At 41.1% G+C, this 27387-nt stretch overlaps 1 protein-coding gene across 28 annotated transcripts in view; it reads right to left on the minus strand.

Moving 5' to 3' along the window:
- The window catches only part of DTNA (dystrobrevin alpha), a 414322-nt gene that overhangs the window by 112546 nt on the left and 274389 nt on the right, over nucleotides 1-27387 (minus strand). For all 28 annotated transcript variants that reach the window (XM_043444242.1, XM_043444243.1, XM_043444251.1 and 25 more), the window contains one exon: nucleotides 19543-19623. In XM_043444242.1, the coding sequence (XP_043300177.1) occupies nucleotides 19543-19623 (81 nt within the window). The remainder of the gene's footprint in view (nucleotides 1-19542; nucleotides 19624-27387) is intronic.

Here is a 27387-nt window from a genome sequence, read left to right on the forward strand (position 1 = left end):
GAGAATCATATAAATAGGGTAAAATATGAGAGAGAGTGTACATCAAGGATAGGAAAATCAAAAGACAGCTCATGAAATAAATCTCAAACTCCCCAAGCCCAGATTCTACCACTTACTGATTCCAAAACTTAGGAGGATGGGAAAAGGTTTTGACAAAGCTCTCCGGGTGATTCTGACGATCACTGACTGATAAACCTTTAGAAGGCTCTCAAAGGCCTTGCAGCAGGGGAGGGTCAATAACCATCATTTCCTAGTGACTTCACCTCGGCCAGTTTGGAGTGGACTCACCTACAAATCTGTAAAATAGCTCCCGGGTGATGCGGACCCAGGAGTTGCAAGACACTAGGCTTGTTAGAAATGCAGACCCTCAGGTCCCCACCTCAGGACTAGAGAATCAGAGTCTGTATTGCAACAACCTCCCCCTTCTCCTCCACGTTAAAGGAGGAGAAGTTGGCTCTCAGTCTCTACTTCTCAGTCTTTTGGCATCAAGAGAACCTCCTAAGTTCTAATAGGTGTGAGGTACGTCACAAGAAGCTGGAAACTATCAATTAGTTCATGCAGTTTAAGAATGATTTCTGTAATTATATCTGTGAACAAAAAGAGAACAAAGAACGTCTGCTACTCATCATCCGGTTTTACGAGGATTAAGTCGCAACCCATTGGAATCAGCCACTGACAATACGCCCTGCAGCATCAAATACAAGATGAGGCATTCTGTGTTTCAGATAAGTGGGCACCTAGGTAGTTACGATGCATAGCTCAGGAAGAATTTCAATGACCCAAGCTTCTTGCACCTTCCCATCCACAGAAAAACACTAAAATCATTAACTTGAGATATCTGTTTCATGTGACTAACAGTAATCTTTTACCCAGGTGTATGCTTGACATCATATATTTTCCAGCAAAAAATTTCACATATATACGAATAATATGTAATACACAATATATGAATTAATATATATTCATATGGGTTTCCCCAGTGGCTCAGCAGTAAAGAATTCACCTGCAATCCAAGAGACTCGGAGACTAGGGCTGATCCCCGAAAAGGGAAGACCCCCTGGAGGAGGAACTGGCAAACCACTCCAGCAGTCTTGCCCAGAAAATCCCATGGACAGAGGAGCCTGGTGGGCTATAGTCCATGGGGTCACAAAAGAGTCAGACGTGACTGAGTGACTAAATAACAACAATATATTTAATATATGGATATGTGGATATATAATACATATACATACTACATTTTGGAGCAATTCCTCAGACCTGTGTCCTGCACTATAGTCTTCAGTTAAGATCCTGAATAAAATTTAAACTCACAACTTTTACATTGTGTGTGTTCCTTTAAGTTCATGCACTGTTTTAAAAAGGTTAGAGATTTATATCTACAAAAAGGTCACTCATTGCATTATGCTGTGCTTTCTTAATTAGGAGAAAAGGAAATTGCAGGCTGGGAATTGAATATAATCTGTCGATATGCCATTGGGAGTACACATATATCCTCTAGTGAACAGACAGCGTGTGTGTATATGTGTGCGCACCAATACACATGCTCTCTCAATCCCCAAGCACCCTTGCCACCGATACTTAAAGTGATGGTGACTTAACATTGGAGGCTTTGTTATGACTTGTTTTTCCACCTCTGAGACATGCAGGTGAAAACACAAAGAATTCTGCTATTAATTTACTCATACAACCCCACTGCAAAAGAGACCGGTTGTTTCCCCTGAAAATTCATCCAACTCTTCCCTCCCTGGACCTAAATTTCCTGACCTTCAGGAAAATTCCCCGCATGAATTTCTCCTTGTAATCACACTCTCCCAATTATGAGCACCAAGTTCAGGTGGTATTCCTGCCTAGTTTATATTGTGGGTTTGGAGTGCCAAATTGTGTTCATTCATACCGTAGATCCTGAGAACATGCCTGTAGAAAAGCTAACTATGCAGATTCATTCTTTTAGTTGTCCGATAAATTCTGATTCCCTTAGCACCGAAACAGGAGCGCACATGAGCATGCATTGTCTTTTTCCTATGTAGCTCTCAAACGGCAAGTTGCATTCAGGGTTTTAAATGCCAAGTAGACTTTAAGTAAAAATGCTTCTAAGGAGTTTCATGTGTGAGTCAGGCTGCCAGAGGGGTGGGGTGTGAGGAGGTGAGGAAGGAAACATATCCCCTTGCAAGTGCCAGGAATAACCTCAGGGTCCTCTTCAAACTCAGTGCCCCAAGCCACTGATGAGCCTTCTTCCTTAGCCTTCTACTCCAGAGAATAAAACTTCATTCATACAGTAATTATTTATTCAGCCCTTATTACGTGGTAGCTCTGCTCTGGGTTCTAGAATTAGCGTGAACAAGAGAGGCAAACCCCTGATCATATAGAACTGGTAGGTAGTGAAGAATAGAGATATGTAACAAACAAGTGCATTAAGTATACAACAACAATCTATTTTTTTCTTATAATGAAAAAAATGTACCTAGTAGACTTGGACTCAAGTCTTTCTTCATTTGTACAATAAGAATAATAATATTCACCTTTCTTACCTTGTAAGTCCTGGGAATAACAAAGATGAAAACAGTAAAGCACTATCTATCTATCTATCTATCTATCTATCTATCTATAGGCATTACTCTTATTTTTGAGAGAAAAGAGGCATTAAAATTTGCAGTCACATTCAGATGGAATTATAAAAATCCTCTCCAAATTCTCTCAATTCTTTGCTCCACTCTGTCAGTTATAAAGTTATTTGTCCCTTAATACAAACTTTTTTCTCCCTATAATTTCATTTTTGTTTTCCTCTTAACTGGTATGATGTTATAAAAACCCATGGAAGACTGTATCACAATGATGACTAGTTCAGTTCACTTTCAGATCAAATATTTACATTGAAATTAAGAGAGCATCAGCTCATGAGAAAAAATTTCAATGTATCACTATTTACTATACATCTATTGTATGTGCAGGCATTGACATATGGAGAAAGACTGCCGTATGCTTATACAAACAGAGTTGGAAAACAAAGCAAGAAATGAGATTCCATGGAGAAGACTCTTGAGAGCTCGTTGGACTGTAAGGAGATCAAATCAGTCAATCCTAAAGGAAAACAGCCCTGAATACTCATTACAAGGACTGCTGCTGAAGCTGAAACTCCAATACTTTGGCCACCTGATGCGAAGAGCCAACTCCCTGGAAAAGACCCTGATGCTGTGAAATATTGAAGGCAAAAAGAGAAGGGGGTGACAGAGGATGAGATGTTTGGATGGCATCACCGACTCAACGGACATGAATTTGAGCAAAGTCCCAGAGATAGTGGAGGACAGAGGAGGTTGGCGTGCTACGGTCCATGGAGTCACAAAGAGTCAGACATGACTTAGTGACTGAAAGACAACAATATTTTTGAAAGAAGTTAGACTCAACTGGAAACTTTAAAGATTCTACAACTCATCACATGTTTAATGTGACTGGTGATTTAACACAATGAGACTCTGGCCATAAAAGAGCTTGTAATTCCCATGGGAGAGACACATTCAGAAGGCCTAACTGAAGGTCTCTAAGAGACACTATGTTATCAAAAGTCTATATTCATAGAGCAGATTAAAAAAAAAAAAAAAACACTACTAGAACTCAACATACTGGGATGCTACTATGGGCTGGAGACTTTGGAAAGGTTTTAGAGGAGGAGAAAGCAGGGCTCAAGCTGGTTCCTAAATCACAGCAGAATATGAATACATGGAGATGAGGTTGGGGAGGGGCATACCCCAGGAAGAAAACCACCAAGGGACCAATGGCAGAGAGTACTGAGTGGACATGCTGTAATTGGATCTTGTACTGACCTGACTGGGTCAGTGGAGTCTGTGCTGGGGGTTACTGGAAAGCAGGGTCTATTCCTTTGTAACCTTTTCTCTTGCCCAGTGTATAAGACTTCTTTAATTTTTAGTTAGTAAATGGAGAGATTGAGAATGTATCCTGCAAAGTTTAATGCTGAGTTTCATTTTCCAACTACCATGTCAGCTAATTCAGATCCCTAGCTATAGCTAACCAGTCCAGCAGTGAAAACCAGAGGTGATCTTTAGACCAGTGAGTGGGTGTCAATTGTGTTCTCTGCTTCCACAGGCCTGGAGCATGATCAGGGCATCCACTCCCATGTTTAAGCAGCTCCTGCGGTTATTTTGAAAGACAAGGAAGCTTGAGAACCACTGCCATGGAGCAAGAGTAAAAGGATGGAGTTAGATGAGAGACAGAAAGAAGAGGAAAATGATGCTTACTTGAGTCAGACAAATTCATTTTAAAGTATCATGGGAATCCCAGGAACACTGAGGTGGAGAAAGCCGTGTGCAAATCAGCCAGTTAACATTTTTCAAGTAAATAATTTATTTGTATGCCTTTATTTAGGTCTTTGATCATGACAGACAGTGTTTAAAAAGTTGTTAGGGAGGAACTCAGCTAAGTGGTATGCTTTGCCAAGGTCAACAAATGTGTTTTGATGTGATTACAGTGAACATATTAACCATCACTCACATTACTCAAACACTGAGTTCAGAAAGAAAATGTTAGTAAAAGACAATTTTCAGACTTGATCTTCATTAGTGAGCCATGAGTTATATACCTTTCTAAAATATGAATTTAAACAACACCTGAGTAGCTCACCAAATATTTTATGCTTCCATACTCAACCCCTTCCTGGCTCCCAACACATGCTTTTATCACCAAGATCATTCGCTTTGTTAAGGATCCCTGGGGAGAACCATAATTTCTTACAAACATAACATTTTAGTTTCACTTTAATTTCCTGGTTAAGGTGGATGATGTAACAGAGCATCAGGGAAAGGCCCACAATATATTTTTGGTGTAAAATCAAACTGAATATCCTGCCAGTCCTCAAAGGCTCTGGCAGTACATCCATTGCCTATTGGGAAAAAGTATTCAGTTTTCCTTAAATTGTGTTTGTCGACTTGCACCATTATTCAAAATGAGGTATAATAATCATTGGCCTAATAGATGTCATACTGTAAATTAAATTTAACTAAGTTCAATTGAACAGGCATTTATTAAGCCTATTATTTTTCAAAGTATTATACCAAGGATTGTAAAAATAATGAGGAGGTAAATGAAAAGAAACATCTGAACAGAAACTAATTTCTTAACTTTTTTCAGAATATATTTAATAACCTTAGAAGTGAGAGAACATACTATCTTCTCTCCACTCTGGGTAGTCATTTTAGACTTCACTAGACAACTCTGCATAGGTTTCTTCAATGTGCCCTTACTTTATATCCTACATTCTACTGCTGTATTTTGGGCTTTTATTGCCTTCCACTTAGGTTATTACAGCATGCCTTCTCACTTGTCTCACTCCAGTCTCTGCCCTTTTCCATCTGTCCTAAGAAATGTCATAAGGCTCATTTCTGGTCATGCCATCCTCTATTGCCTAGTGGGTAAACTCAAGCTTCTAAGCGTGAAAAGCAAAGTCCGGACTTGAGTCTTGTCATCTTTGTCCTCAACTCCCACTAGTCTCTAGCTTCTCCCTAGAGTCCTGTGCTTTGGCCATATGGAATGCCCCACAGTTCTGGAATGTGCCCCTGGCTTCCTCGTATGAGCCTTTACTCAGCCCTCAATGGCACCCCACTCCAGTACTCTTGCCTGGAAAATCCCATGGATGGAGGAGCCTTGTTGGCTATAGTCCATGCGGTCTCCAAGAGTCGGACATGACTGAGCGAATTCACTTTAAGTTTTCACTCCTTTCATCAGGCGTAGTCTTCAGTCTGCTATCCTTCAAGATGTCATGCACTTGTGTGCCCTGAGGAAAGCCCTTCTGAAACCTTTAGGTGGAATTACTCTCTCCCTTTTTGCTCCCAGATACATTCACAGTCTATTGGAACATTTATGACACTCTGCAGTCATTAATGGACAGTTATTCCTGATACTTTTTAGATAAGCCCTTGATTGGACTTTAGGGGAGAGGAGAGACTCCGAAATGATACAGTAAATTGTATGGTTAGGGTCATGGGAGGAAAGGGCCCTTGGGTTTCACCAGATTCTCCCAAAGATTGTTGTCCTTATCCTTTAGTCACTAAGTCATGTCTGACTCTTTTGCAATCCCATGGACTGTAGCCCACCGGACTCCTCTAGCCATGGGATTTTCCAGGCAAGAATACTGGAGTGGGTTGCTGTTTCCTTCTCCAGAGGATTTTCCTGACCCAGGGATTGAACCCATATCTCTTGCTTGGAGGTGGATTCTTTACCACTGAGGCACCCAGGAAGCCCATGTTACTTTGCTGAGAAAGGTCCGTCTAGTCAAAGCTATGGTTTCCAGTAGTTATGTATGGATGTGAGAGGTGGACCACAAAGAAAGCTGAGTGCTGAAGAATTGATGCTTTTGAACTGTGGTGTTGGAGAAGACTCTTGAGAGTCCCTTGGACTGGAAGGAGATCAAACCAGTCAGTCTATACACAGGGAGAAAAGCTGAAGAATCATAGCACTAAACTAAAAGCAACTGGACAGCATGGACAACTATTTCTTGGTTATCTTTGTAAGGAGAATCAAAGCAGTCAATCCTGAAGGAAATCAACCTTGAATATCTACTGGAAGGACTGATGTTGAAGCTAAAGCTCCAATACTTTGGCCACCTGATGCAAAGAGCTGACTCATTAGAAAAGACCCTGATGCTGGGATAGACTGAAGGCAGGAGAGAGAAGGGGACGACAGAGGACAAGATAGTTGGATGGCATCACCGACTCAATGGACATGAATTTGAGCAAGCTCTGGGAGATGGTGCAGGACAGAGAAGACTGACCTGCTGCAGTCTATGAGGTCACAAAGTCGGACACAACTGAGAGACTGAACAACAACTGGCATAATACCTTGTTAAAGCCTGGTTGATGATGCTTGGTGAGTGGAGTAGGGTAGGACACCTCCTGTTTGCCAGATGCTACATATAATCCTGAGACATTCTCCCTTTATTTCAATATTTGAAGAAAGCTCAGTGAGATTCCTTAAGCATGGTTTCCACAGTACCTTTATTACTCCTTATATTCTATGACTTGAACAAGTGGCCAGAATACTAGATGCCAGAAGCCACATTGCCAGAGAAAGAGCATCCATGGGGCTGGCAAGCCTGAGGAACTGTCTTCTACTTTTCCCTGATGGCGGTTGCTCTCAGCGATCCTGTATCGCCTGCTTATTCCGCCAAGATGAAGGCTAATATACAGAGCAGACAGGGACTTGGAGGACTGGGGAAGCAGAAATTAGTTGGGGACCACTGCTTTTTTCTGCACTCTGTCCTATTTAAATATATAATGAATTGTCTTTGTACAATGAGAGTCAATAATGGAGTGGAAGGCAGAAAATGCACTTCATTCACCCATTTAGAACTGGAGAAGGAAAAGGCAACCCTCTCCAGTACTCTTGTCTGGAGAATTCCATGGATAGAGGAGACAATCCATGGGATCGTATAGAGTCAGACACAACTGTCACACACACACACACATACACACACACACACACACACACACACACACACACAGCCCCATTTAGAAAATAGCTCTAACCCAGTTTCCTAGTGCATGACCAGTTATTGGGAAGATGGGTTAGGAGAGCTCCTCACCTAGGGTGAGGAGAGCTCATCAGCAGTACAGATTATTTATAGGTGTCCTGAGTTAGGTCAAGAAATGAGAAGTGTATCTCTTGTTAAAAAAGAAAAATCTTTAAAAATCGATGGAAAATACTGATGAGAAAATCTGTAAAGCAGAAAGCCAAGGTACACAGCAATGATGTTTACGCTACTCTTTTGTGTCTTTTCAAAATATTGGCTCCATTTCTTTTTCTCCAGCCCCTGCAGGAATGAGCTTCACGACAGACTTTGACCAGCTTGGTGCCGCTGCAACCAGACAGCACTTTGCCTTAGGCTCCGAAGTTCCCCGAGAAGGCGATGGCAACCCACTCCAGTACTCTTGCCTCGAAAATCCCATGGACTGAGGAGCCTGGTAGGCTGCAGTCCATGGGGTCTCAAAGAGTCAGACATGACTGAACGACTTCGCTTTCACTTTTCACTCTCATGCATTGGAGAAGGAAACGGCAACCCACTCCAGTGTTCTTGCCTGGAGAATCCCAGGGACGGGGGAGCCTGGTGGGCTGCTGTCTATGGGGTCGCAGAGTCAGACACGACTGAAGCGACTCAGCAGCAGCAGCCGAAGTTCCACCACAAATACCAGACCCTGCCTGACATGCGCACAATGCAACCCAGAAGCTCGGGGGCATTAACTCCTAGCCGTGGGCCACCCTTGGCCAATACAGGGCAGAGTAGCTGGATCGGTGCCTCCTCCTTTTCACCCCGGGTGGATAGCTCGGACATTTCACAACGTTCCTCAACAGTGCCTGCACTGTCTATCCGCTTTCCTTCTTCCTTCTTCTTTGGGTTCACTCTCCAAACCAACTGCTTCCACGTGAGTCTTATTGTGGAGTCTGCTTCCTGAGGAAACACACGCTAAAGCAAGTCTAATCAAGTCCCTACCCATTACTGATCGGACCGTCCTGGAATAATAAATGAGAACAAAATGATGATTATGGCCATGTTCTATGCAGATTCTGTTAAGTCATGCAAAGTTTCCTCAAGGTAATCTTCTCCATGATATAACATCACTATCTTATTCATCAGTGTTGAATTTGAAATGAATTGTACTTGACCTTACACTGAAGTTCATTATTTTTCTGAGAAACTAAGCTAATTGAGGGTGTGCCAAGTCCCTTCAGTCATTTTTGACTCTTTGTGACCCTATGGACTGTAGCCTGCCAGGCTCCTCTGTCACGGGATTCTTCAGGCAATACTGGAATGGGTCGCCATGCCCTCCTCCAGGGGATCTTCCCGACCAAGAAATTGAACCCGTGTCTCTTGTATTTCCTGCATTAGCTGGCAGGTTCTTTACCACTATCACCACCTGGGAAGCCAAAAATTGAGAGCTGGAGTCACTATTATCAGCATTGCAGCAGGCCTGGGGTCCTCACGATTGCATCTTGATGACAAATCTTGACAGATATCATGGGACAGTGACTCTGTTTATCAGGGCACTCGGCTAATATTTGGGCTTCTCTGGTGGCCCAGACAGTAAAGAATCCACCTGCAATGCAGGAGATGTGGGTTTGATTCCTGGGTTGGGAAGATCCTCTGAAGAAGGGAATGGCAAGCCACTCCAGTATTCTTTCCTAGGAAATCCAATGGACAGAGGAGCCTGGTGGGCTACAGTCCATGGGGTTGTAAAGAGTGGAAGAGGACTGAACGACTTTCAATTTCTACAAGTATTTGGATGTTAGAAACTGAGTTCTCAATAATATGATTTTATTTGGTATTTTTCCAAGAGAAGCCACTCAGCATCTCTTGTATTAAGTACTCCTCACTCAGATCAAACAGAACTTTAGAATTCCTGATGGAAAAGGAGGTAAAACAGAAGTCTTAGTCCAACACCATGAAAGAATAAAAATAGCTACAGACTTCATCCATTTCAGTAGTTATAGATATACTTGGTTTCTTTTAATCACCACATTTATAAGTAATAATTTTTTTTTCTTCAGAAAAAAGCAATTTGCTCAGGGGACCAATAGGCTAGATTAGGTTGGTGCAAATGTAATTGCAATTTCAGATCATGAATTTTGAATCATTATAACTAGGCTCAAACATATCTTTATTAATCAAAATAGGAACCATTAGAATCAACACATTTCTGCCAATAAGAAATAAGTTGGTTTATTCCTGTAGCATAAAAATCCATGCTTCAGGATTCGATGAACTCTTGGAAAGCATTTTCTGCCTCCTGCTGGTAGTGGGAGCATATTCCCTGCAAAAAGTTGTTAAGATGCTTGAAGAAGTGACAGTTGGTTAGCGAGAGGTCAGGTAAATATGGGGGGTGAGGCAAAACTTCGTAGCCCAAGTAGTTCAACTTTTGAAGAACTGGTTGTGCAATGTGTGGTCGGGCATTGTTGTGGAGAAGAATTGGGCCCATTCTGTTGACCAATGCTGGCTGCAAGCATTGCAGTTTTCAGTGCCTCTCATTGATTTGCTGAGCATACTTCTCAGATATAATGGCTTCACTGGGATTTAGAAAGCTGTAGTGGATCAGACGGGTAGCAGACCACCAAAGAGTGACCGTGAACTTTTTTTGGGTGCAAATTTGGCTTTGGAAAGTGCTTTGGAGCTTCTTCTTGGTTCAGCTGCTGAGCTGGTCATTGCTGGCTATTGTATAAAATCCACTTTTCATCACATGTCACAAACTGATTGAGAAATGGTTTGTTGTTGTTGCGTAGAATAAGAGAAGACGACACTTCAAAAAGACGATTTTTTTTTTTTTGATTTTCAGTCGGGTCATGAGGCACCCACTTATCAAGCTTTTTCACATTTCCAATTTGCTTCAAATGACCATAGAATGGTTAGTTCTTGGTCAGCTTCTCACGTAGTTATCAGAGAATCAGCTTTGATGATGGCTTTTAGTTGGGCATTGTCAACTTTCGATGGCCAGCCACTGCACTTCTCATTTTCAAGCTCTTGTTTCCTTTGCAAAACTTCTTGACCACCACTGCCCTGTATGTTCATTAGCAGTTCCTGGGCCAAATGCATTGTTGATGTTGTGAGTTGTCTCCAGTGCTTTACAATCCATTTTGAACTCGAATAAGAAAATTGCTCGAATTTGCCTTTTGTCTAACATCATTTCCCTAGTCTAAAATAAATAGCAAGTAATGAGTCATTAGCAAAAAACATAAAGTGAGAAATGTGCATTAAAAGGATGTATAACATAACCATCCTTATTAAGGAATGCATTCCAATATCAAACGGCAAAGTTCAACAGTGTAAAACCACAATTACTTTTACACCAACCTAATAGCAAAGTTTTAGGGTTTATCTATATTTGATATCCACAGACTCTGAAACTTTGAATAAACAGGATACATCCTATTTATTCTAAACTTAAGGTTATTCTAATACTAAATTTGTACACTAAGGAAAATTACCAGACTCCCCTCACCACCCATGGTCTAAACATAATGCTTGTTGTTGTTTAGTCACTCAGTCATGTCCTACCCTCTGTGACCCCATGGACTGTAGCCCACCAGCCTCCTCTGTTCATGGAATTTTCCAGGCAAGAATACTGGAGTGGATTGCCATTTCCTTCTCTAGGGGATCTTCCCGACCCAATGCCATTTCCTGTATTGCAGGTGGAATATTTACCTCAGAACTACCAGGGAAGCCCAAACATGATGCTTGAAGCCAAGTAAATCTCAGTCTATATTTGTTGAATGAATGAATAAATGTCTGAATGTTTGTTAACAATGGTGACAAAATGCCAACAAAACTTCACTGAGAGGAAATCAAGGGGGTGTCAGGAAGGATTTTCCGGCACAACCACAGGTGTGGTTATGTGGGAGGGGTCATTCTTCCCCCTGTCTTCCTGTGGTTTGTTTCCTCTGTGTTTCCTGAGCCCAGGGATCCTGGGAGAGGGCTGCGGGAGGACACCCCCTGGGTATTGCTTCATCACTCTGCTGATTGGCCCTGGGCTGATACCGTAGGCTCCCAGGAGCAGAGCTTGGTGGATCACTAAGGGAAGGTCATTGCATCTCTCTCTGGCCTCCTTTAGATGGGGTTGGAGAAGCTTGAAATGTATTCCTCCTTATATACCGCTCCTTCCCAACTGACTGCAGCATTTAAGATGATGCTCTTTCCTAAACTGTGAGAGTGAAAGTGCTTAGTTGGCACAGCTTCCTGGCACAGAGAAAAAGCAGGAGAAAAGGAAGCTGATGGATGTTACATCCAGATGCTTGGAAACAAGGCCACAGGTGTCAGTTTCCTTCACAGACTGCATGTGCAGAGGTAGCAGCTTGAGCAGGCCAAGTTTCCAGCATTCTCTAAAAATAAAAATACTAACAAGAAACCTAAGCCTTGGGTCTTTAAGAACTTAAAGGCAATTAATGGGAAGAAGTAGCTTTAATTAAAGCCACATCACAAGCATCAGGGTTTTAAAATCATAGTTTTTCTCTACCAGAAATTTTCCTGATTAAGGGGAGACATTTTTGCCATTGGTCCAGCATGCCCAGAGGGAAGCAGTGTTCCATCACCTGGCACACGGGCATCTTTAATGGGTTTGTTTATGCTCTTCTGTCACCACCGACTTCCCCACAGGGAATTTTGGGGGAACACTGTATTCTAGTGCAATTCACTTGTCTTTATTCTCAACAAGTGTCTAGAACAACTCAACATCAGTGAGCCACCAGGGAAGTCTCAGGAATGAAAGTGTACATCAAACACATTTGGAAGAATACAAAGATATGATTGCTCCAAGGGTTTGACCTCTGTCATTTATTTCCCTAACTGTGAACGTTCCTGCTCTTCCTTCTGGCTCTTTGAGAGGAGCGACTCCTTCTATCCCTTCTTTTTAAATGACTTTTTACGTGGACCATTTAAAAAGTCTTTATTGAATCTATTGCAGTATTGTTTCTGTTTTATGTTTTCATTTTTGGCTGCAAGGCATGTGGGATCGTAACTCCCCAGCGAGGGATCAAACTAGCAGCCCCTGCATTGGAGGGTGAAGTCTTAACCACTGGACCTCTCTTTGTCTTTTAAACACATATCTTTTGGAGGGGGAGCTGTTTCTCTTGCCTGTGCTGTTACTTTAAGCTTTGGGCAATGTGGTAGGCAGAATTCTAGGATGCCCTGCTTGGCCCCACCCCAAGGTTCCTGGCACGTCAAGCACACATACCTAGTCCCAGTTATTCAATTAAACACTAACCCAGGTACTGCTGTGGGTAACTGCAGATGTAATTAAAGTCCCAAATCAGTTGTCTTGAGATAGAGTATCTGGGTGGGCCTGACCTAGCACATGAGTCCTTTAAGAGCAGAGAGATTTTTTTTTTTTTCCTAGCTGGTCACAGAGGAGGGAGTCAGAGAGAAACATGGATAAAGAAACAGATATTTACACTCTGAATGTCTGTGGGGAGCCATGTGGCAAGAAATGTGACTTGCCTTTAGGTACTGGGAGCTGTCCCCAGCTGACAGTCAGCAACAAAGGAGGACCTCAGTCCTTCAACCATAAGGATATGAAATCCACCAACAGTCAGTTCTCCTGGAAGAGGACCCGGAGCCCCAAGATGAGAACCACAAATTCAGCCAGCACTGGAGGTCAGCCCATGAGACTCTGAGCTGAGAGTCCAGCCATGCTGGGTGGGTTTCTACCTACAGAAACTGGGTAATTATAAATGTTGTTCTCATTTGCTAAGTGTGTGGTCATTTGTTAAGCAAAGATAAAAACTGACACAGGCAGCCAGAAATCCACACACTTAAAAATGAGGCAGAGGGGCTTCCTGGCGGTCCAGTGGTTAAGACTGCTGCCAATGTAGGGGGTGCCGGTTCGATCCGGGGTTGGGGAACTAAGATCCCATGGGTCATACAGCCAAAAGAAAAAGCAAAAACAAAAAATATGAGACAAGGATGAGGAATATGTTGATACACTAGCTTGAAGGAAAATGAGTGTGATACTAGCCTTTGTTAATGCAGGCTATTCCTGTAGCCTAAGACTAGTCACTCAGCAGGTGAAAAGTGAATCTAGTGGGGCATATTCATTCATTCATAGGAGAGTATTTATTCAGGACCTAGGACATAGATAGCACTCACTTGGGTTAATTTTGCAGTGAAAGAGAAACACTTCAGTAAAGAGATAACTCTATTTTTTTTTTTTTTGGTTCACAAGAAATCCTGAAAGAAGTTTAGAGAAGTTATAGAGAAAAGCATGTGTTCTGACTTTAAATGATCTCTGAATGAAGGAAACTTTACTTTTAAAAAATGTTTCATTTACTAGAGGAAAGATAATTTGAGAAAGTCCAGAGGCAAATGTATACCTTTTGTCCTCTGTTTCTTTTAAACACGATTTCAATTCAGTTTTTTTTTCCATTTATTTTTATTAGTTGGAGGCTAATTGAGATGAGTGATAGAAAATTCAGACTGTAACCAGAACTAAAGACGGTGCAGTGTCAGCTGAGGGTGTCGGGGAGAGGATCCTCTCGTCTCCTTGCTTTTTTGTTCTCACTATTAAGCAGGAGGGCTTCGAGATTTCTCATTGATTTCTCCTGTTGCCTTTTGTTGTTCGTGAACTTAAGGCCATGTTTCCTTGACTCCAAAGTAATTTCTGAAAAAAGATCTGCTGACATTACAGGGTATCTGGGTCATTAACTGTGTCAATGCTCACCGAGGAAATCATTTTCTAGTAGAAGATGGTTATTTGTTAAAAATAAAGGCAGAGATGTGGCCATTTTCACGTGTTTGTAAATGGTATATAGGGTATTTATTTTGTGGAAATTTAGCAGAATACCTGGAAGCGAAAGAGAATACTGCTGATTAGGAAGGAGTATTGGGAATATTATCATAGTCTCCATTCTGTTCCAGTCCTCCTAGAAAATAAAATAGTCAAATTTTGTTCCCTATTTTTTGGACACATTCCTTCCTTTGTTTTATTAGAGAATGTGCTAGTTATGGCAGGGGAGGGAGGGTGTGACAAGGTACAAAGATGAATTGTGAAGTGAAGAAGCAGAGTTGGAAAATAAAGCCTATGGAGAAATTTGAAGGAAATAAGAAGCTTTGCTTGAAAAAAAATCATTTTTTAAAAAATCTGAACTATAACTGCAGTATAATATAAGTTACAAGTATACAATACAGTGATTCACAGGTGGCTCAGAGGTTAAAGCATCGATCTGCAATGCTGGAGACCCGGGTTCGATTCCTGGGTTGGGAAGATCCCTTGGAGAAGGAAATGGCAACCCACTCCAGTATTCTCGCCTGGAGAATCCCAGGGATGGAGGAGTAGGCTACAGTTCATGGGGTCACAAAGAGTCGAACACGACTGAGCGACTTCACTTTCACTTTCATTCCATCTATGGGCTTCCCTGGTGGCTCAGTGGTAAAGAATCCACCTACAATGCAGGAAACAGGAGACGCAGGTTCAATCCCTGGGTCAGGAAGATAATCTGGAGGAATGCATGGCAACCCACTCCAGTACTCTTGCCTGGAGAATCCCAGGGACAGAGAAGCCTGGCGGGCTACAGTCCACAGGGTTGCAAAGAGTCAGACACGACTGAAGTGACTGAGCACACATTCCATCTAGAGTTATTATAAAATACTGGCTGTGTTCCCTGTGTTGTACAATGTAGCTTGCAGCTTATTTTATTTATTTGCAGCTTATTTGATACCTAATAGTTTGTATCTCTTACCCTCTCAACCTTTTACTGCCCCTCTCCCCTTTCCCTTTCCCACTGATAACCACTAGTTTGTTCCTTATATCAGCAAGTCTGCTAAAAGTGGGCTTCTTACAATTCTTTTCTTCTAGCAGAGGTTAGTAAATTTTTTTTTTTTTTGTGGACCAAGAGGCACCACTGTGTTATATAGTAATACTGTGTAGATATTAAGTAGAGAAAACAAGTTTCCACATTTTTACTGATGAAGTTAAAAATATAGTAATTGAGTCCACTGTTTTAAAGGTTTTTGTTTTTTTGATATGGACTATTTTTTAAAGTCTTTATTGAATTCATTACAGTATTACTTCTGTTTTACATTTTAGTTTTGTGCCCACAAGGCATGTGAGATCTTAGCTCCCTGTCCAGGGATTGAACCTGCACCCCCTACATTGGAAGGGAAGTCTTAATTACTGGACAACCAAAGAAGCCTTGAGTCCAATTTTTAAACAACGAGAAGAATGGAATTATTTGGGGAGGATAACATTTTCCTTTGTCGGGGTTGTGAATCAGTGTTCCCTATTATCAAATACTCATCTGTGAAAACTATTCTTAGTTCATGGTTGATACAAAATAGATGCTGAGCCACATTCAGACCACAGGCCACAGGTTTCTGGCCTCTACTTTGGAGTTTTTCAGAACAGGGGCAATGAGCTATTCTCAGCATCCATCAGTAACTGTATTAAACAGAATGAACATGAATGTCAGTGATAGGAATCAATACTTTAGCAACAGAGTAGGCAAGGGCTATGGGGAAGGAAATATGGGGACATTAACTAGCTTTTTTGAACTTTAAATTTAGATAAAAAAGAAATCTAAAAATCTATATACCCCATGTTGCACCCAGAAATATTTTTTCTAGGTGATGACTTTGTGTCAGTTTTTACATTTTTTTTCTTCCATTATGTAGTTTTAAAGCTTAGTTTTGTTAATATACAAAATAAATTTTAACTGTAAATAAGGTCTGGGCCTAAAAATAAACACCCTGTTCTCAGTTAAGGTCTATTGATTTCCATGAATAAATACAGTGTAAGAGTTTTCAATAAAGTGATGCTGTTAAAAGCACACTTCCTGGATTTTTTTCTTATTTCTTTTATTGTAGAGTATACCAGGTACCATAATGCCTTGTGGGATAGGTTGTATAGCAGACAGAAAAAATGCTCCTCTAATAGAGGATATAATGTTGACTAATATATCACATACATCAGTGTTGCTGGTTATCTTCCTAAAAGGAAGACTTCAACTTTGATGAAGACAAACCAAGCCCAATTGTGTGAGGATTTTACATGTACCTCAGCAGCTCTTATATTCTTTGTCAGGAAGGAAAACTCAGCTAACACACATAGTGCTTGCAGGTAAGACTTCTGATACAGGTAGAAACAACTTTAAAATGAAACTTAATTTTAGCAGAGCACTCAATATATGCTTATTTTTTTCCCTTTGAGCCTTAGTTTTGTCTAGTTTGTATAGAATGTAATATCTTTCCTTTCTCTAAAACGTATGAAGTTGATAAGGTACCTTGCAAAGCAAATAATACTTCCTTGTGTGATGTCTACTCATTCTTTAAGACTCAGCCCAGTGTCTCCTGCTCCAGGAAAACTCCCGTCAGCAGCCCTCACACCTAGGTCTGGGCTCTGCCTTCTTGGTGCTCCCACGCACACTCTGCCCTTATTACACTTCCACATGGTGGTGTTTGTCTCTGTAAAAATCCATCTACCCAACTAGACTTTGGGCAACTTTAAGGCAGAGGTCACATCTCATTCACTCCAGCTTTCTTCCTGGTACCTAGAGCAGTGCCAGACCTTTAGTAGGGGCTCATTATAAGCTTCCTAAATTAAGGGGTAAGGGAATGGACTCACAGAGGGATAGACAGGGATGGATCAACACCGTTTTCCCCACTGTTTTCCAAAAGAGTCAGTGAGGTTATGACATAATTCAGGATGTGGAATAAGGATGAGGGGAGCAGGAAACGGAAAAGGAGGTACCCAAAAAGGAGAAAGGGCCTTTATCAGAGAGTAGGAGGAATGAGACATGGCGTGTGGTTTGCTGGATCCAGTTAGGGCCAACGGTGTGCACCCTTTGTAATGCTGGCTGCAGGGTTGCCTAATCAATGTGGGTCATTTTTTCTTTACTTTTCCTTCCTTCCTCCCTCCCTCTCTTCCTTCCTTTCTCACTTTTCCTTATTTATTTAATTAGCTATGTATTTTTTCATCCTTACCATTTTGTACTGTCTTTTTTTATTTTTTTGAAAGCACTCAAGATATTTTATTCTGGCATCTAATATAATTTCAGCAAAGTACTTCATAGCTTATTTTATACAAAATGGGCAAGGAGAAATATTTATTGAACATTAGTCTTTACTTAGAAACTTAAGTAAAACATAGAGTACATATAAAAAATTGACCCTTCTCTGAAGAGCCCTGAAATTGGTGAATGAGAGAAAATAAGCATACCAAAAAAATTTAATAACACTCAAGGCAATACACAACACTTCCTTACTCTTCTTTAATACCTGACAATTTATTTTCTAAAATATATGTTGATCCTGTCGCTTTCTTTCTTAGTGGAGGTCCCCGATCACCTCTTGCCGGAACCACCAGTAGAGTTCCCCATCTCTACTGAAAGCAGCCTAAGGAAGGCTCTGCGTAGCAAAGGTTTATGAGAATAGAACTCCGTCTACACTGAGGGCCACTGGAGTGGTAACGAGGGAAAAAGGGAGAGGGTTCCATCACTTTCATTGCTGAAAACACAGAGATTCTTCCTTTTGTTTACATATAGATGATGGGGTTGAGGGGGGAGGGGAAGCTTTCTTGTGGGAGCATTTTCTTGGTCCTTTAACACCAGTCCCCGAAAGGGCTTTTATGACTTATCAATATGCAGGACCGCAAGCACAATCCCAGGTTCCTTCCTGCATCTGCAGTGTTCTTCTATTGCATTTTGGGGAACTGGTTTAGCTTCCTGTGACAAGCCTGCCAACGCAGAGATGCAGGAGACATGGGTCCGATCCCTGAGTCGGGAAAATTCCCTGGAGGAGGAAATGGCAATCCACTCCAGTATTCTTGCTGGGAAATCCCATGAACAGAGGAGCCTGGCGGGCTATAGTCCATGGGGTTGCAAAAGAGTCAGACATGACTGAGCACGCACACACGCACAAGCTAAAACACATCTTTGATATTTGACTCACCTGGTTTTTTCTTCCTTCTTGTCCTGGCCCAAATTTCAGCCCCATTTCTAGCTACTAGAGCTTGGGAAGAAGCTGCAGATGAGCAAGCTGAGGAGTAGATGTCCCCGGTGCATTCCTGTAGCTATAAACTGAGAAGCCTGGGGCTGGAGGTGGTCCCCCCAGGGCCACAAGAAGCATTTTGCTAGAGATCCCGGGAGAGCAGAGATGTAAAGGCGGCTGGTTTCCACATTCACCAAGTGCCTAAAGCCCATGCTAGGTATTCAAAAACTATGTCTATATGTGCAGGAGAACATTATGGTTTTCATTTTTAAAATTCGTCCAATACTAACTAGAAAATGAGAACAGTTACTAATTTGATAGCAGTTGGTTTTCAAAAAAGAAAAGAGTAAGTTCCTACACCTGAACTTGGAAACACTCTATCTTCCAAGAGAAAATGAACGTGATAATCTGATGGAAGTACTCCTGGCATGGAAAGTGAAACTGCTCACTGATGGATGAGCCAGCTTGCTGCTACATGTTAAAATTTGGGAAAAAGTTGAAGCCAGTTTGTTTCTTTAAGTATTATTGTCTCTTCTCTTGCTATAGTCTGATGTAAGCAAAAGTAGTTAATGTTCTGATACAAAGGACTCATTTTTGTAGTTTCAGAAAGAAACTTAAATGTTTTCCAGGAGCTTGTAAACATTTCCCTATATTTGTAAAGAAAACATATGGAGGGCTTAATATTTGATATTTTCTAAAGTTTTTGGAAGCCATTTGGAGGGCTTGGAGCTTATAATACCAATGTTAGAGAAAAGAAGAAAACCCATCCATCCGGATTTAAACCGTTCCAAGGACAGGATACATATCCAGAGGTTCATCCGTTCCAATACTTCAGCAGTTGAGTCATTTAGCCTTCAGAATTGTTTGGGAAAAGTATTTCTACCATTTGTGTATCATACTCTGTTATTGTTGAATAAACATATATATTTTTTTATTCATACTTGCAAGAAAGCCTACTTTTAATAAACCAAGTAACAGATGTGAACTATGGGATTCACAGGGCTAGTTAGCCCAAGTAACAGATGTGAACTATAGGATTCATGGGGGTAGCTGGCCTAAGGAACCGGCATACTTACAATTGCATTTCTTCTGAACAAACCTCAACTTGCATGCTGTTCTATAGGTGGAGAGTCGGATACGATCCAGGTCTTGAGCCCCTGGGGGTAGATAAAAGGCACACATGTGGTCTGCTTGCTTGTGGAAAGGAAGTGATCATGGTCATAAATGAAATAACTACAGACCTAACCGAGACATGCAATTTGACTTTCATCTTTACTAGGACAGAAATTTAAGACCTGAGGTCTGTCCCGTATGCCTCAGGTTCTGGGACATCAGGTTGTCAATCCTGTTCCTGGGTTAAGGAACACAAGCTCAGTCCTGTGGTGTCTGCCACTTCTGAGAACAGTCGGCTTAAACTGCTAGATGACTCCAGATAGTAATATTATCAAATGATGATTTTAAATGCACTGTAATCTGTAATTAGAGTACAGCTGGGAGGTGAGCACAGGCTGAATGTTGGACATCCACTCTTGGTGCCTGCAGGTCAATTGCTTTTAGAAGCCTCAGTCTTCTCATCTGGGAAATGGGGCTGACAATAATACTACTACTTACCTCATGGACTGTTGAAAGATAAATGAGTGTCTACTAATCTAAGACACTGGGGACACTGCTTGGTACACATTACGTACATCATTATTGTTGCTCGTGTCTATCCTACAAAGCTTCCTGTCAACCTCAGAGGAGTCTCCTTTCTAAAAACAACCACGGTTGTAGACTTGTGGTTGCCAAGGGAGCGGGGTGAGGGAGGGATCAGTTGGGAGTTTGGGAATAGCAGATGCAAACTAGTATATATATAGCATGGATAAACAGAAGGTCCTATTGTATAGCATGAGGAACTATATTCAATATCCTGTGATAAATCATAATGGAAAAGAATGTATGTATATGTATAACTGAATTGCTCTGCCATACAGCAGAAATTAGCACAGCATTGTAAATCAACTAAAATAAATTTTAAAAAATAAAGAAAAAATTAAAAAAATAAAGACAAGCACTATTCTTTCTGCCACTGTGGCCTCCAGTTCCTCTCTGACATAGCATGTTCTCCATATTCTTGAACTGCTTTCTTTAGCCCACTTCTTTACTCAAGGTCAAGAATCCAGAATGGCTCCCGATGCCCACAGCACCAGGGCTGAAAGTTCTGCCCGGAATCCAAGCCCCGCTGCAGGCCTCTTTCCTTCCTACCTACCCCATTCATTCCCCACTGCTCTGCCCCCCAACCTCTGCTGGGCTTGGGCTGGTCTCCTCATCAGCCCTTGTAGACAGGCTGCTTGTTACATCAACACCTGAGTTCCTGGCCATCCTCCCACACTCCTCCGAAGGGGCTAATTTCTAGACTGTCTCTAGAACATAGTAAATGTTCAACTAATGTCTGTTTGCTACTTCTAAATGTTTTGCTTCTTTCAAGCCCATGTTTATATTCATAACAGATATTAAGGTACATGGCTCTACTTTGATATATTAAACAAATTTTTTTTTGGCTGTACCACTCGGTATGCAGGACTTTTTAAACTTTATTTATTTATAAATAACAGGAGACTCAGGTTCCATCTTTGGATCGGGAAGATCCTCTGGAGAAGAAAATGGCAACTCACTCTAGTATTGTTGCCTGGGAAATCCCATGGGCAGAGGAACTTGGCGGGCTACAGTCTGTGGGGTCACAAAGAGTTAGACATGACTTAGTGACTAAACAACATCACCTATTACTCCATGGTTTTATGAGGCAGTTCATTAACATTCAATCTTATGAGAGTTTATTACTTGACAAACAGACTCATTGATACTGAATGCTTGAAGGATCAAAGAGGGAGGACTTACCTTCATCCAATGCAGAAAATTGCCTAAATATGTTCTCAATAGATGGACATTTAGCCAATGGCCATAAAAGATTACTTGCAATGATAGGGATAATTTTAAAACTTAGTGAAAATATATAAGCTACATATTCAGTAACCTTAATCTTTCTCTTCCTAGTTGTATGAACTTTGAGAAGTTTTTACTTTCTTCTGATTTCTTTAAGTATAAAATGAGGAAAACTGCATCAACTTTTACCAGCTGGTAACCTCTGTAGCTGGTACCTAGTGAGCACTTAAGAGCAAATGGACATCCTTATAAGGTTTTCGGTGTCACTGCTGAGCACCAATAAGTGATAGACATTTCTTCTTTATATTTGGGCTTTCATTTGCCTCCCTGTAACTTCAATCCATTTCATCCGATTTCCCTTCTGAAACCATATCATCTTTTCTCCCTGCCACTTAACAAAATTTATTTTTCAAAGATTGGGAAGCAGCTATTGTGATCATCATTAGCATCTGGAGATTATGTACAAAAGTTCTTGTCATCACAGAGTTTAAAGTTTAGGTGGTGGGGGTAGCGTCTCCTTGAGACTTTTGGGTTGAAGAGTCCAAGTCCAAAGCCATTTCAAGTACAATGTCTACCCAGAGAGTGGCATACAATGGGAGTCAATATATGGATGTTGCTATTATTGTCATTATCATCAGACATGGACTTGAGACCCTTACCCATTCCAGTGATCCTGTTCTGTCTAATATCTCCTTGAAATGAGATATATGAAGTTAATCCAAAGTGAAAAGTAGAAGTGAAAGTGTTAGTCACTTAGTTTTTTTCTGACTCTTTGTGACTCGGTGGACTATGGCCCACCAGGCTCCTCTATCCATGGAATTTTCCAGGCAAGAACACTTGAGTGGGTACCCATTCCCTTCTCCAGGGGATCTTCCTGACTAAGGGATCGAGCCCAGGTCTCCCATGTTGCAGGCAGATTCTTCACTGTCTGGGCCACCAGGGAAGCTCAAAATTAGCCCAAATGCCACAGCTGTTGCCTACCTGTGTGGATTGTACAGAAAGCAATTGTTACCACTACTGATAAAGAAGTAACTGATGCCATTTTTTTTCCATAGATGGTTCATTCTTCTGGCTCTTTTAAGCTAGAAGTTCATTAAAACTGGCTTTTGAAATCATAAGCACTTCTATTAAATCATATCTTTTCTGTTTAAATGCTTATTTGGGGGCTAAAGGTAGGACTTCACATTTAATCTGCTTAGTTTCTTTTACTTTTTAAGCTCATATTTCTAACCCTTATGATACTCAAATTTTTATTTTGCCACTGGCATTTCAAAGGACCTTCCTAGTTTCATGTCTTCTGTCAATCAGAGAGGCTCACGTGGGAAATGAACTCTCTAGAATGCAGGATAAGCAGAGACACAGAGACAATCAGAAATACATGAGCATTAAATCTTTTTCCCCAGGATGAAGATGTACTTTTAGCAATGCTCAGTTTGGTTCAACAATTAAGAGAATCTCAATATTTTTAAATAATCCTTTAAAAGAAGACATTATGTACATAGACAACTTATGTAAGTTCTTCAAAAATAATGATTCAAGCCCCAGGATTAAAAGAACTGTGATGCAGCACACAATTAAATTTCTTAGTTCCAGTGAGACCTCATCCTCTAAGAACAGAAACCCTGGATCCTCTGCTGCTCCTTCTCATAGGGTTCCTACAGGGCATTCAGCAAAGGTGCCACTCCCCGGGATGCAGTAAAAGGGGTGTAGAGATGATGCCTAAGGTCAGGAATACCCTGACTCCTTTGCCTATTACCATGTAGATGCAGCTGCTTAGTTCAAACCTCAGGTAGGGGTCTGGAGGTCTGGCAAAGCCTTCAGTTTATAAAGCTTCTTTCTGGCTGAGGATGTAAGCCCTGAATATTAAAAGGGATGTGGTGAGCAACGAAGTTTAGCTTTTCAGATGCAGCAGCCCATTGCCTCACAGGGATCATGTAAGTGGCAACCACGGGATCCATCACGGATTCTGGAACTCAAAAAAGCTGCTGAGACAGACTGAACAGGTTCTTGCTCCATTTACCCATCTTGTTTAAAAGAAATTTCTTGGTAGCTGGCCCAATAAACCATGAACTTAATTCACTTTGACATGTGTGGTCTTTCCTTCAAAGTCTATAAACTCATAGCCTACCTTGGGTGTAGTCACATGTCTTCTGTGTCCAAGCCATTGTCTAAAATCAAACAGCTGTCCAGGGCCACAGAGGCTTCCAGAATATAATTGGAGGCTGTCCTCCAAGTTGATGGATCCATTACTTATTCCTCCAGATATGGTCACAACTCCACCTACGCATCTACGTAATTGTACGGTGATCCAGCTCACACTTCCCCAACGCACGTACAACCTGAGACTTCCTTCAGTATTTGCTGAAATTAAGGTTCATTTTTATCTTATGGTATTTTCCTGAGCAAGCAGTCTAGTAACCTTATTAAAAAGGGAAATAAGCTGACTTAATTCATTTATAAAATGGATGGAATTTGAATAAATGAATAAGGAAATGAAATCAATAGAGTAATCCTTATTCTTAGCATGTTGAAATGTCTAGGATTACCACTATATTTTGTCCATGATCTGAGAAAAAAAAACAACAACCCATTTTATCTTGAAACCTACATCAAAATCACTCTATACTCTCAAGAACCTAATTCTTCATCTGTAATAAAAAACAAAGTATTGCACTTCTCTATATTTTTGAAAAAGTGAAAGTGAAAGCTGCTCAGTCACGTCCAACTCTTTGTGAACCCATGGATTATTCAGTCCATGGAAGTCTCTAGGTTGGAATACTGAAATGGGTAGCTTTTCCCTTCTCCAAGGAATCTTTCCAACCCAGGGCTCAAACCCAGATCTCCTGCATTGCAGGCAGATTCTTTACTGGAATCTTGAGCCACAAGGAAAGCCCTCTCTATATTTTTGCCTCTTTATTAAATAATGGTGCTTTTCTCCATTATTATTATACCATGGGGATATGATTCCTTTTTAGAAAACTTTTTATTTTGTATTGAGATATTTCCTGGTGGCTCAGATGGTAAAGAATCTGCCTGCAAAGCAGGAAACCCAGGTTCCATCTCAGGGTTGGGAAGATCCTCTGGAGAATGGAATGGCAACACACTCCAGTATTCTTGCCTGGAGAATTCCATACACAGAGGAGCCTCGTGGGCTACAGTCCATGGGGTCGCAAAGAGTCAGACATGACTGAGCGACTAAGACTTTCACTTTCACAGCCGATTAACAATGCTGTGATAGTTTTAGGTGAACAGCAAAGGGGCTCAGCCTTATATATACATGTATCCAATTCTTTAAACCATGGAGATCTGACTCATCTAAATAATATCTTAGATTTGCTTCATAATTATATGGTGGGGGCTAAGCAGTAAACAATTAACGTAGAGATGAATACTATTTTCTCTACTTCTGTATATGGACCTAACAGAAGCAGAAGATATTAAGAAGAGGTGGCAAGGTTACATGGAAGCTATACTAAAAAGATCTTCATGACCCAGGTAACCACGATGGTATGATCACTCACCTACAGCCAGACATCCTGGAATGCAAAGTCAAGTGGGCCTTAGGAAGCATCACTATGAACAAAGGTAGTGGAGGTGATGGAATTCCAGTTGAGCTGTTTCAAATCCTAAAAGATGATGCTGTGAAAGTGCTGCATTCAATACGCCAGCAAATTTGGAAAACTCAGCAGTGGCCACAGGACTGGAAAAGGTCAGTTCTCATTCCAATCCCAAAGAAAGGCAACGCCAAAGAATGTTCAGACTACCACACAATTGCACTCATCTCACATGCTAACAAAGTAATGCTCAAAATCCTCCAAGCCAGGCTTCAACAGTACATGAACCATAAACTTCCAGATATTCAAGCTGGTTTTAGAAAAGCCAGAGGAACCAGAGATCAAATTGTCAACATCTGTTGGATCATAGAAAAAGCAAGAGAATTCCAGAAAAACTCCTCCTTTATTGACTATGCCAAAGCCTTTAACTGTGTGGATCACAATAAACTGTGGAAAATTATTAAAGAAGTGGGAACACCAGACCATCTTACCAGCCTCTTGGGAAATCTCTAATGCAGGTCAAGAAGCAACAGTTAGAACTGGACATGGAAAAACAGACTGGTTCCAAATCGGGAAAGGAGTACGTCAAGGCTGGATATTGTCACCCTGATTATTTAACTTATGTGCAGAGTACATCATGTCAAAAGCCAGGCTGGATGAAACACAAGCTGGAATCAAGATTGCTGGGAGAAATATCAATAACCTCAGATTTGCAGATGACACCACCCTTATGGCAGAAAGTGAAGAAGAACTAAAGAACCTCTTGATGAAAGTGAAAGAGGAGAGTGAAAAAGTTGGTTTAAAACTCAATATTCAGAAAACTAAGTCTCATCACTTCATGGCAAATAGATGGGAAACAATGGAAACAGTGACAGACGTTATTTTCTTGGGTTCCAAAATCACTGCAGGGGATGACTGCATTCATGAAATTAAAAGACGTTTGCCTTAGAAGAAAAGCTATGACCAACCTAGACAGCATATTAAGAAGCAGAGACGTTACTTTGCCAACAAAGGTCTGTCTAGGCAAAGCTATGGTTTTTCCAGTAGTAATATATGAATGTGAGAGTTGGACTAAAAAGAAGGCTGAGTGCCGAAGAATTGATGCTTTTGAACTGTGGTGCTGAAAAAGATTCTTAAGAGTCCCTTGGACTGCAAGGAGATCAAACCAGTCCATCCTAAAGGAAATCAGTCCTGAATGTTCATTGGAAGGACTGATGCTGAAGCTGAAATTCCAATACTTTGGCCACCTGATGGGAAGAACTGACTCATTTGAAAAGACCCCGATGCTGGGAAAGATTTAAGGCGGGAGGAGAAGGGGACAACAGAGGATGAGATGGTTGGATGGCATCATCGACTCAGTAGACATGGGTTTGGGTGGACTCCAGGAGTTGGTGATGGACAGGGAGGCCCGGTGTGCTGCGGTCCATGGGGTCACAAAGAGTCGGACATGACTGAGCAACTGAACTTAACTGTATATATTCAAAACTTTTCATAAGAAAAAAATTAAAGCTAAATCATTTAAGCAATATAATGCTCTTAAAACATCTCCTCAAACCTTTCACACTCAGGTCATAGTTGGAAGAAAATAATAAAGAGGAAAACAAAGGTGCAGTTAAAAAATTGATTGATTACACTGTTACCTTCTGCAAATCCTGTTTTTTCCTTTCCTTAGCTCTACGAGACGTTTTGTCCTCCCTTCCTCCCTCTGTCCTGTCCTTTCCTCACTCCTCCCCTCTGTCCCTTTCTTCCTGTTACCTTATTTCATTCCTTCCATCCATCTACCCAGTAATCCAGCTAGCCAGCCTGTATTACCTTATTTTTGGTTGTAGCTTTATTACACTTTGAACAGTGTCACACAATTCATATATGTTTTGCTTTATACATTTTCATAGCTCATTTATAAAACCTTTTATAAAATCATTCAAATTTTTAAATGTCTTACTCATTTTTCAAACTCACCCAACAAATACTTAAAGAATAAAGATGCAGCCTAAGAACCCATGTCTAAACTCTTTTTCATGGTTGATGATTGACTGGATGTGTGTGGTGTGTGTGTGTATGAGGGAGAGAGAGAGAAACAGGAGGAGGAGAGAAAGAAAGAGGGGCAGAGAGAGCAGGTGAGGGGAGGCAAAGGAGTTTTGAGGTCAAATACAGTGCTCAACTTTCTACCTTATACAACTCAATGGGATGGGGTGGCCCTCACTGAATTAAGGTATGACCAAGGAGGTGTGTAGATGTGTGAAGATGAAGGGTTTGGTTTTGAATTTACAGAGTTTGAGTTCTTGTGGGATGTCCAAGTAGACGTACCCAGGGGCAGCTGGATACACAGATATGGAGTTCCTTAATATGGTCTATATTCCAAGATTTTTTGACAAACATATAAAATGTATCAATAGGCCTTAACTGCCAAGACTGGGAATATTTTTCCAAGAGGAGACTGTGTGC

The sequence above is a fragment of the Cervus canadensis genome, chromosome 23, assembly GCF_019320065.1.
Source record: "Cervus canadensis isolate Bull #8, Minnesota chromosome 23, ASM1932006v1, whole genome shotgun sequence".
In the NCBI taxonomy this organism is placed as follows: domain Eukaryota; kingdom Metazoa; phylum Chordata; class Mammalia; order Artiodactyla; family Cervidae; genus Cervus; species Cervus canadensis.